At 35.4% G+C, this 12,544-nt stretch overlaps 1 protein-coding gene across 3 annotated transcripts in view; it reads right to left on the bottom strand.

Annotated features, from left to right (window-relative positions):
• Positions 1-4,773: 4,773 nt before the first annotated feature.
• The window catches only part of LOC106884470 (kelch-like protein 10), a 19,575-nt gene continuing 11,804 nt past the window's right edge, over positions 4,774-12,544 (bottom strand). Inside the window, exons 5-6 of one of the 3 annotated variants that reach the window (XM_089361233.1) lie at positions 7,667-7,758; positions 4,774-5,139 (exon numbers count right to left, since the gene is read on the bottom strand). In XM_089361233.1, coding sequence (XP_089217359.1) covers positions 4,962-5,139; positions 7,667-7,758 — 270 coding nt within the window. In that variant the 3' untranslated portion in view covers positions 4,774-4,961. Of the gene's footprint in view, positions 5,140-7,666; positions 7,759-9,092; positions 9,192-11,451; positions 11,563-12,544 lie in introns of those variants that run through there. The other 2 variants (XM_089361234.1, XM_089361235.1) reach the window with 2 other exon arrangements.

The raw sequence follows: 12,544 nt of genomic DNA, 5'->3' as shown, positions 1-12,544 counted from the left end.
CTTTATTATTTTTTTATCTTTTACTTGTATATTATTTATGCGTATTTGTGTCTCCTTATCTTGACATCATGTGATAGTTGTAAATAAGTGTCACAGTGATGCAAACAGTGTCTTTGTTTCCAGTATTCTCCAGAAAAGATGCATGGGGAAATGTTATCTTGCTTGGAAACCAGTGAGGGTTGTTGACAGCAAGGGCATCCGGCTGTAGAAAATCTGATTCAAATAAACTTCTGATCTATGCAAGCATTGGAAAAGTGAACTTTAAATGATGACGACGACGACGACGATCGTCATCAGGTTGAGCTTGTTGCATGGATGGCCATGACTCATTCTCTCCTGTCCGTTCAGTCTGCTATTGCACTCAGTTGTTCTTTGCGAGTGCACTTAGAATCCTTGCACAGTTGCTTTTCTGTAAGTTGATGTGGTCTGCCAGCATCTGCAGAGCCATACTTCAGTTCCCAAAGAAGAGTGCCACTGATCTTACCCTTTGCTCTCCAGCAATATCCAGCAAATATAGTTCTTTCTCTGAAAGTGGTAAATTATCTTAGAGAAGTTCTTTCGTAGAGTGTTGTTTCCAGATGTCCAGAGCAGCTCAAAGCATTCATATATAAGTTCTGTCAATTTTCTTTTCAAACTGCTTTGTTAGAGTCCATGTTGTACATCCTTATAGCAGAACTGACTGCACAGCTGCCTGAAAGAAATTTCATTTTAAATTTAATGGAAGCTTAGATTTCCACATTGTTGATAATTCATTTAACGCTGTCCAGGTTTTGCCATTTTGGACATGAACATCACTTGCAGACGAATCCTACATTGCAATTTTATATCTAAGGTATGTGAATTAGTCAACATTTTGCAAGGATTTTCCAGATGTGAAGTTAATTTAGCTGCTCTGGTTGTACATCATATATTCTGTGTTGTCTGAGTTGTAGAGACCAACATCTTTAGCAGCATTTACAAGATTGTGCAAGAGAGACTGCATCCTTAACTTCATCTGGTAGTAGCATCACCTCATCAGCATAGTTTGTTTCTGTGATGGTCACAGTCAGAAAACATCTGCTTTTGCTGGTTAAAGAGTAAATCTTTTGTCCTTCATCTTGTCTACAGAGGTGCATAGCACATAATCTAGGCATAATGAATAGGTAGGGTGCCAAGATGTCATCCTGGATGACACCAGCCACTATGACAGAACTCTATGTCACCATCTGGAGAATGAATTTAATGACATCCAACGATAAGTTCCTTAACTAGAGAATCAGATTCTGATTTTTAAAACTATCAGATTGTCAGAGACTCGTCATCATTTAATGTCTGTTGTCCATGCTGGCATGGGTTGGACATCTCAGTAACTTGAAACATAAAGAAGACAGAACCCTGACAATGAACAATAGTTAACTATTTATATATGCTCTATTGTTCTGAAATCAGAAGAGGTGACTAATGAATGTACTTGTTAGAAATAGTAGGGAAATGTCCCTCAAACCATACCCTTTCATCTAAAATACAGAATTCAATGGACATTGTGATGTCTGACATACAATAAGCTGGAATGCCTTTGTTCCTAGATCTGTTATATCAATATGACCTGATGTTAAGTAACACCAACACTACTGCTACCATCACCAGAAACCCCATGTCCTTAAACGCTTTTAGTTGGGGTTGTACGAGCAAGATGTCATTTAGATTCACACAGTCTGATATATGGAGAGTTGGTGTGACACACTACCCTGTTTCAGATGGAGCTAAACAACAGCACCTGAGTCTTGGGAGCCTTTAGTTTGAGCTGCAAAAAAATTAACCACCTCAATCCCTCCAAAAAAATAATTAGTATACTTCTTTGTAAAGTGGTTGGTGTTTATGAGGACATCAAGGTGTAGAAACTTTGCTGAGGCAGACATTAAAGCATGATGCAATCTTTGGACCTGTGTGAATCCTGTGAAACAACCCAAACTATTTCAGCCTGAAACACAGGCGTTAAATGACGATGATGATGATGAACTCAGTGCTTCAGTGGTGGTCTAAATACTCTACTCAGTTTGACACGTGAAGCTAGACAACAATATCAACATTGTCTACCATAATTCCGAACTCTGAGTTGTTCCATGTAAATAACGGTGTACAGCAGTGAAGGCTGAGGGGTTTTGAAATTGTACTCATTGGAAATGCATCAAATTTCTTTTGCTGGATTTGAAGTCTTTTTCAGTTTTTCTTTTCTTTTTTTTTTTTAATCTTCTATTATGAACTGTTATGTAGCCTCCAAGTCAGTTCTAACTGCTCGAACCTGTGTATCAATGATACAAAGGGCTGCTGAAAAGTACCTGAATTTAAGGCTATTGTGAAAGACCTGGATGGAAGCCCAAAATTCTAAATTCTTTCACAGAGTTTAGAAAATTTGAAGGACTGCAGCAGTAAGCGTGTGAAACAGTGGAATGTATTGAATAAAATCATGATTAACTGATCCTCCTGTATTTTCCTTTATCCAAAGCCGTTATCTTCTTAGCACCCTTTATATAATTATTTGAAGGTCAAACATCTTTTGCTAGCCGTCCATCTTACAAGGGAGGTAACTCTCATTTTATTGGATTCATTCCCCTTGGTTTGCTCTGCGCGAACTAGCGGTTTGGTTGTTTGGCTCACTATCGTTATGTCGTGGGTTCAATTCGTGGACCAAGTAGTGCATCGTGTCCTTGAGCAAGGCACTTCATTTCACATTGTTTCAGTTCATTCAGCTGAGTGCTGTTGTAGCTCTCTTCCTTTGTTTTGCCACATTCTGGATGTGTCACTCGACTAAGTAAAAGGTGGCTGAGTTCAGAGTGTGCCTGTGTCTTCTCGTGACTACACAGGCACCTAAAGCAATTAATGAAAGCATGGTACACATTACTGAGCCATACTCGTTCATGGCCGGTCGCCGTCTATTTACTAACTATAGTTACCTGTCATCAGAGAGGTAATGTTGCATATGTAATTAATTGATGATTAAACAATTTAAGTGGTAAGAAGTTTACTATCCAAATACAAAATTCTGGGTTCAGTTCCACTATTTGGCACCTTGGGCAAGTGTTTTCTACAATAGCCAAAGCCTTGTGGATGGGAGTTAGGGGAGACATGGTTGCAGAAATTGTCTGACATCCATGACTGAGTTTTGCTTGTGGCATGGTGCAGAATTCTGTTACCAGATAGGGTCTTCCAGCAACAACCCTCTTCAGCCAGGGCAGCACTACCTCCTCCAGGTACTTGATGCAGGCCTCCGTGTTGAGTGTGAGGCCGTGTGGGAAGATAAATGGAGGCATAACGTCGGCATCACTAGTGATCACTCTGAACTCCATGATGTTGACTGGATGTTTGAGTTTTATCACTCTCGGTACATGCCCTCAGGTTGCACTGTACTCAGATTAACATTCAAACACTCTGAAATGTTCGTATTGGAGCTTCTGGCACGAATGCCAAGCACTACAGCATATCATTTCCAAATTTTTGGCAGAGTGAATTGCGTCATGGTGCTGTTTTTCTCAAAGATGGTGCATGACTGAACCCATTATACTGTGTCGTCAACAAAATCAAAAACAAGCAATGTATATAAAATGGCAACATTTTACTCATTGCATCCCGTATATATATATATATATATATATATATATATATATATATATATATATATATATATATATATATATATATATATATATTTATCTGGATGAATATATCTTTGTCCTTTAATAGGAATTTTTCCATAGATTTCTAATGCCTTTTTATCATACATTATTTACGAATTTTTAGGTCGTATAGGTATGAATGTATGTAAACAAATAATCAATATAAAACTTAATTTATTGATAATCCATTTTAATCAATGGATAATTCATTTTAACATCTAATCTGCTTCATTTAATTTATTTGATGAAATTTATTGAACTTTCTTTAATAAATTAAATCTTTTATATATATATATATATATATATATATATATATATATATATATATATATATATATATATATATATATAAATTAATCAGAAATTGGAGAAATCTTGATCAACAACAATTGACTACCATCGATTATTATTTTTTAATACAAGACTTTATCCCATCTAACAGCCGTTTCTGTTTCCAATGTCCTGCAGTGTTGCCAAGGAGCTTCATCAGAGTGAAGAAAAATAATAAATAGCTGAACTAGAAATATTATTATTTCTAGTTTAGTCATCTACTCAACGGCCTGAAGCATTACACTGCAAAATGGTATGATTCAAATATATTAAACCTCCATTCTTCCCCTCGAGGCTCTTCTTTTCTTTTCTTTTATTTTATGTATTTTTCTTCACTCTGATGAAACTCCATGTTCCAGATCGGATGTGTTACAAAATATGACGAATATTCTCAGAATTTTCTTTAGCAACACTGCAGGACATTGGAATCAGAAACGGCTGTTAGATGGGATAAAGCTTTGTATTAAAAAATAATAAGCGATGTTAGTCAATTGTTGTTGATCAAGATTTCTCCATTTTCTGCCTAATTTAAATTTGATTCCTGATATTACCTGTATCCTATGAGCATAGTATGCTTGCATATGTATGCCCAGGGTTAACAGAGGTAGTTTATACCGGTAGTAAAATGGATGTTCTCATTCCTTAGACGGTTATTCCAACCGCTAACTCTATTAATCTTTTATAAAATCTTCCTGCATAACTTCATTGACAAACTCTTTTTTTTCTATTCATTTTTTACTGCTTTGGTCAAATATATTTACTCAGAATAAAATTGCATAAAGAAAACATATTGTTATCAAAATTGTTTCTTTATTTTTTCTCTATCATTATTTTTATTATCATTATTATAATTATTATCATAGTCATCATCATCGTTATCATTATCATCATTAATGTACTTTTGTCTGTCTGCTGTTCCTTGTATCAGTAGAATTTTGTATGTCAGTCCCAAATTGTTTTGTTTCTTTTTCCTTTTTCTTAATATGTAAGAGAGTAACGGTTGCTTTCTGGATGTAAGAAATTTGGTTTTGAATTGCTGCCTACACCACCTTCTTTCCTGTTCCTCTCGCTAATATACGGTTTGACATTGGGGAGACCCTCGATGACACATGCGCTAAGGGCACTCCGATTGATGTTCAGACTGGCAGTTTTGTACCTTGTGAAATAAAAAATAATAAATCAGTAAAAATACAGGCGTAGGTAACATGAAATGATTGCAGTTGTATTTTGTTGTATCTTGGGAGGGTCATTATACCAATAAAAACACAAACGCTGGTTCTGTTTCACTGTTATTATTATTATTAGTAGTTGTAATAGTATTCTGCCAAGGTTGCCTTTGCTTTTCATCTCCCAGGGTCGATAAAATAAGTACCAGTTGAATACTGGGGTCATTGTATTCGATTTACCCCCTTCCTTGAAATTTCTGGCCTTGTGCCAGAATTTGAAACTTATTATTATTATTATTATTATTATTATTATTATTATTATTATTATTATTATTATTATTATTATTATTATTAAGGTGGCGAGCTGGCAGAGTCGTTAGCTCGTTGGTTGAAATGTTTAGCGGTATTTTGTGTGTCACTATATTCTGAGTTCAAATTCCACCAAGGTTGACTTTGCCTTTCATTATTTCAGGGTCGATAAATAAAACACTGGGGTCGACGCAATCGACTAGTCTCCTCCCCACAAAATTCCAGGCCTTGTGCCTCTATTAGAAAGGATTCTTCTTCTTCTTCTTCTTCTTCTTCTTCTTCTTATTATTATTATTATTATTATTATTATTATTATTATTATTATTCAATTGAAGGTGGGGAGCTGGCGGAATTGTTAGTGCATGAGACAAAATGTTTAGCTGCATCTTCTAGTTCTTTACATTCTGAGTTCAAATCCTGCCAAGGTCGACTTTACCATCATTCTTTCAGGGTCGAAAAAATAAATTACCAAATAAGCCCTGTAGGTCGATGTTATAGATTTACCCTTCCCCACAAAATTGCTGGCCTTGTGACATGAGTAAATTTGAAGCCATTATTATTAACTAACTAGTTAACCATTTAACAGATCATCTATTTGATTATTTCATCAATCATTGAGGTCAAACAATCAGCTCGGTTTGTTAGGGTCATTTCATTGTCATTCACGTCATCATCCCCTCGCTACTCCTGGCAATAAATGGATCTTGACAAATCTAGTTGAATCATTGCTTAAATGATTAATCAAACAATCGATTAGTTAACTAGTTGTAATTAAAAAATAATAAAGAAGTTAAATAGAACCAGTGCATTGGCCAAACTTATTATTGGCCAAATGATCCTCCCAAGATACAACAAAATATGTTTCAACACTTAAATTCGCATCAGAAATCTTGCAAACCAAATACAAAAATGAAATATTGAAATTGTAATTTTTCTAGATTATTAGTCCTATCTTTAGAGACATTTTTATCTATTACGAAGCGGCAAGGTGACTGAATCGTTAACACATCAGACTAAATGTTTAGCAGTATTTCTTTTCACTTTATGTTCTTTGCCTTTCATCCTTTAGGAGTTGATAAAATAAATACCAGTTGAAGAGTGGGGGTCAATGTAATTCACTTATCCCCCCCCCCCCGAAATTGCTGGCCTTGTGCCAAAATTCTGAAATATATATATTTACATGTGTCTTTTGTTTTTGATTGACTTGATCCCCGAGGGCCAGCAGGCGTCATTTCTGCATTTATTCTTTGGTTCTTTTATTTGTTCCAGTCATTTGACTGTGGTCATGCTGGAACACCACCTTGAAGGGTTTTGAACAAATCAACCCCAGGCCTTAGATTTTAAGGTTTGTTCTTAGTCTATCGGTCTGTTTCGCCGAACCGCAAAGTTATGGGAACATAAACACACCAACACCGGTTGTCAAGCAGTGACGGGGTGACAAACACAAACACAAAGATACACAAACACAAAGATACACACACACACATATACGACGGGCTTCATTCAGTTTCCATCTACCATATCCACTCACAAGGCTTTGGTCAGCCCAAGGCAATAGCAGAAGACTCTTGCCCAAGATGCTATGTAGTGGGACTGAACCCGGAACCATGTTGTTGGGAAGCAAGCTTCTTACTACACAACCACACCTGTACTAACCAAGATTTGAATTCAAAGACTTTTAAAATATCCATTCAAATTCAGGTGCAGAAGTGACTGTGTGGTTAAGAAGCTTGCTTCCTAACCACATGGTTTAAGGTTCAGTCCAACTGCATGGTACCTTAGGCAAGTATTTTCCTCAATGACCCTGGACCAACAAAACCCTTGTGAGTGGGTTTGGTAGACATATATTTGTATATGTTGCTTATATGTGTGTGTGTGGGGGGGGGGAGGTCTTGACATTACATGATAGTTGTGGATGAGTGTCACTGTCATACAAGCGGTGTCATTCATTGCCTCACTGATGAGAGTAACAAAAGAACATCCGTTGACTTCTTGCAATAAGCACTGATGTTTGTTGATATTTTTGTCCCATTTCCGTTGTTGCTTAGATATGATAGAAGACACGATTGTATCTTGCCTGGCTCTTAAAAGGTTGGTGATGGATGGGGTTAGAAAACATTTATTTATAATGGAAAAAATAATACAGAAGGAATTTTGATAGCATGTATAAAAGGAAAGAATGGTCTCCTCGGTTTGTATGGAACTTACCATTGCTCTGAGACAGTGTCAAAACATTCTACACGGGAAATGGTGTTGAAACCATCAAATCCACCTATGGCAAATATCATGCCTTCCAAAACCTGCAGAAATTATATATATTCATGTATATAATATGTGTGTTTGAAACATTGATCAATGAAAGCGCTTACACACAATATGAAAATTTTGTTTCAAAAAATTTGTCATTCTGTTTTTCTAAGACATTTTTTTAAAGAGTTAATGGCTTTTAAGAAAATATTTTTTAAAATATTGCGACTGTATGCATGTATGTACATACACACGCACACACACACACACGCACGCACGCGCGCACACATACATATATTTATATATATATATATATGTATATATATGTGGAGGCGCGATGGCTCAGTGGTTAGGATGGCGGTTTCGATTCCCAGACCGGGTGTTGTGAGTGTTTATTGAGCGAAAACACGAAGCTCTGGCAGGGGGTGGTGGTGAACCCTGCTGTACTCTTTCGCCACAACTTTCTCTCACTCTTTCTTCCTGTTTCTCTTGTACCTGTATTTCAAAAGGCCAGCTTTGTCACATTCTGTGCCAAACTGAATCTCCCCGAGAATTACGTTAAGGGTACACGTGTCTGTGGAGTGCTCAGCCACTTGCACGTTAATTTCACGAACAAGCTGTGTGTGTGTGTGAGTATATATATATATATATATATATATGTTTATATTTACGTATGTGTGCTTATATATGTATGTATGTATATCTGTGTGTGTATACACATATATTTATGCATGTATATGTATGTATATATATATATATATATATATGTGTGTGTGTGTGTGTGTATGAATATATCTATATATGTATATATATATATAAATTTATATGGATTCAAGTAATCCGGTAATACTAAAAAAAAACTTCCTTATATACGTATCATTCTACATAACACATGGAATATATAGGATAAAGATTTTTTGCAGACATGAGAGTAATTTATTTATTACTAAATAATATAAATTACTTACATGTTTTTAAGTTACGAAACGATTTGTTGTGATATTAGAATTTTCTTATTGTTAAATACAATTTCATCAAACAATTTCTATTTATATATAATATAATATAATATTTCTTTTATATATAACAAATGGTAGGGAAGGAAAATAGAATAAACGAGAAACCCATGCTGCAGCGATCCCTCACGGGTGAAATACTGTACAACTGGTTGTAGTGCATCCCTTAATGCAGAAGTACCTCGTCAAGTGATGTTATAAGGGGTATCTCGTTAAATAAACCCTGTTTCGCACGGTGTTAATACAGTTAGTAACGGTAGGTTTAAGCCGCCGGGCTGTACCCCACCCACGTCGGATCGATGCAGGATGTGTCGAAACTATCGTTGCGAGCAATAAAGAATGGCCTCCTTGGTTTGTATGGAACTTACCATTGCTCTGAGATCGTGTCATAACATTCTACACGGGTTTCTCGTATATTCCATTCTCCATCTCTATCATTTGTTATTTACTCAACGAATACTGAGAAATTCCTGAAATAGATCCAGTAACAATTGTTCAAATGCCGTGGATGATGTCAAGTAGCCATCAGCGGCGAATGCGCTTCATTGGCTAACCACTAGGTACATACCCAAAACTTAAATAATTACATTTATTAAATGTACCATCACAATTTTATTTCAGCATTCATCACAACCGTCCGACGAACGGGAACGTGAAACTCTTTACAGCTTTGTGAAGGTTTTGCAACTTCAATAAAAAGCATATGACTCCACGTAAGGTATTCGATGCATGTGTGTGTGTGTGTGTGTGTGTGTGTGTGTGTGTGTGTGTGTGTGTGTGTGTGTGTGTGTGTGTGTACGGTGTAATAGTTTGCGTGAAATATTTTAGAATATATAAAAACTAAGAAAGCAATGCCATTGTTTTTTGCTGAAGATTAAAAAAAAAATAAGCGAGATGATGTACATTTTACCTTTAAAAAAAAACATGTAACAATCCTTATGTTATGATTTTAAAATATCTCCTGTTAAAGTGTGAACAAGAGCTATCTGATTTCTGATTTTATTGTATCTACATGCACACACACACACACACACACACATTTCTCTCCTTTCAACTTTTCCCCGAAGAAGAAATCTGTTCGAGACGTCAGATTTTCTATTCCCCAAGGCAAGATCATTGTACTGTATAAGTTTTGCCAATGCAGACCAACAGCAGCCTTTTTGGAGTCAGTTTGTTCAGAAATATCATTATATGATTAGATAAACATTATATCATTATATAAACAAAATAGTATGACGGATAAATTAAAGAGCATTTATTCGTGAGACAGAGCAAATATTAATTTTAATATGATATTTAAAATTCACTGCTATTCTACTGCTTTTTGAGTATAACAGAAAGCGCGTTTTATATAGCTTGACTTAACATCGTTTTCCGTTGAATGCGAAATCTAATTCAATTACATAAGTTTTAGTATTCATTAAGCATTTTGGAATCGACTACTGATTCAGAAGATTGTCTAACTGTAATAATAAGGTGGGTTACAGCTACACAGCGAAAAGGGGAAGTACTTATACCTCTAAATCTCAATAAACAAGGAAAGATAAGGCAACGTCTAAATGTTGAACTATAGCGTCATGCTCATGTGATAGCTACTGCAAAACTAAATCAGTCATTTACAGAGCTAGCCTCCACTGAAGTATTTATGGTCAAACACTTCTCTGGCTTTACAGAGAGTAACTACTCATTGAATGTCTTTTACGTTTTTTTTTTGTTTTTTTTTAAATTTTTTATTCTGGATTGAAAATAATAGAATAACTACAACATTATCAAATTATGCATGAAAATTAAAAGGCAGCAGTATAGATAATTTTAACATTAAGTAACTAATTATAGATTACTTTAAGCCAAATATGATCAGTTTCAGATATTGCTACTTTTGCATATCGGAAAAATATCATATTCAAATTAATTAAAATCATCCTACGAACTATTTGAATATAAGATCTGAGATTTTCTGCAAGTGCCACAAAAAGAAAAAGAAAAAAACCGCAAAGAAAAACTTGATGCAATTATAGTAAATTGCAGCATCAACAGAAGGTTTTACAGCATATTGGATGATTACAATATGCTCTTCCAAGATACAACAACTGTTTTCTATCGATGAATCCACTTATTATTGTACTAATAGATATTTACCGTCTTGATTTCACTTGGTATTTATGAAAACATTCTCTTTCACTCATTATTATATATCATACTAGCTTAAAAGCCACACTCCGTGCGAACTTTTAAGCTAGCTCCTGTGGAGGGCTAATTGAGCCTACAGCCCAACACTACAGAGCGCAATAATAATAAAGTATTCATTGGCACACTACCAAATATGGTATTACTATTAATTCAGCTTAAATGAAAAACTTGTAAGTTCACAAATTTTTGGAGTCCTTTTAAAATTTGAATTTTCAACTGTAAGCATATAACAGTCCTCATCCAGAACTGATCCCAATGCTGGATGTTCAAGAACCAAATAAAGGGCAGCTTTTCAACCCCGGGATCATACTGATTCCAAAAAGTTATATGTCTCTATGGAGAGCAAATGTAAACTGAGATACAGGGGTCCCGGACGGACGGACAGAATTTCGTGTTTATTGTTATAGATGAAGAGAACACATGAAGATTGTTTTCCTGGCATAAAACTTAAAATTATAGAATAGTAATTAGTTTAATCAATATATAATATGTACATAAACATACATTTATACATAAGTTTATACAGAGATAGAAATGCACAAATACTTACATATGTTTAAAGAAATCGTGAACAGTATGTTGACTACAGACATATTTAGTCAAGCTGTGAATGTACGCCGTGAGTATCACTGGTTATACATGAGTTTGACTCTACATAGAAGTATTAACGAGCTTTATTTCATTGTGTGTGTGTGTTTGTGTGTGTGTGTGTGTGTGTGTGTGTGTGTGTGTGTATGTGTGAGAGTTAACTTTAAGTTGTTATTTTAAAGAAGTTTTTGGAATTTACTGATGGGGACGACTCAATGGTAGGACAAAATAACAGTCATATTTATTATAGAAAAAGTTTTGATTAGGAATTCGGATAAATATTTACACATACATACATACATACATACATACACACACAGACACAGACACAGACACAGACACACACACACACACACAGACACACACACACACACACACACACATATACACATACACACAAGGTATCTACTAGCAACTTAGGGAGACCATCACTGACTGTTAAGTATGTGGCGCATTCGGACAAATATATGCTTTCTACTTGTGGCTCTGCTAGTGATTAATGAGTCCAAGCTTTGATAAATATACACGACTGTAGATATTGCAGACCAAGTTTCCCTCATTCTCATACATATATACATAATACATACATACATACATACATACATACATACATACATACATACATACATACATACACGCATGCATGCATGTGGACGTATGGGCGGGTTTGCGTGCAGGTGTGTGTATATTGTATATGAGTATTTTTGTATATATATATCTAAACATAAACACACCTATAACACCTATGAGTAAAAATATAAAGTAATGAAGAGACACTCAACACACAGTGGAAGTGAAATGTGTTTATTAACAAGGAGAATAAGCTGCACATTACTCGAAGTTTCGTGGATGTTGAGTTCATCGGACGCTTAAGCTTAGAGTGGAGAAGAAATAAATATAACTTCGAAGTAAGAATAATTGGAAACCTCCATTGGCTCGAAATTTCACGAGTTGAAGTTGACAATACAACGGCAACAAATTTTCTTACTTATTGTTCCACGTATGTGGTACAAGGGATATTCTAGCGGCGGCAGTAAGTCTACCA

This window comes from Octopus bimaculoides, chromosome 12, assembly GCF_046866305.1.
Source record: "Octopus bimaculoides isolate indiv1 chromosome 12, ASM4686630v1, whole genome shotgun sequence".
Lineage (NCBI taxonomy): Eukaryota > Metazoa > Mollusca > Cephalopoda > Octopoda > Octopodidae > Octopus > Octopus bimaculoides.
Note: the sequence above shows the minus strand (reverse complement) of the source record. Positions and strands in the feature narration are given on the sequence as shown.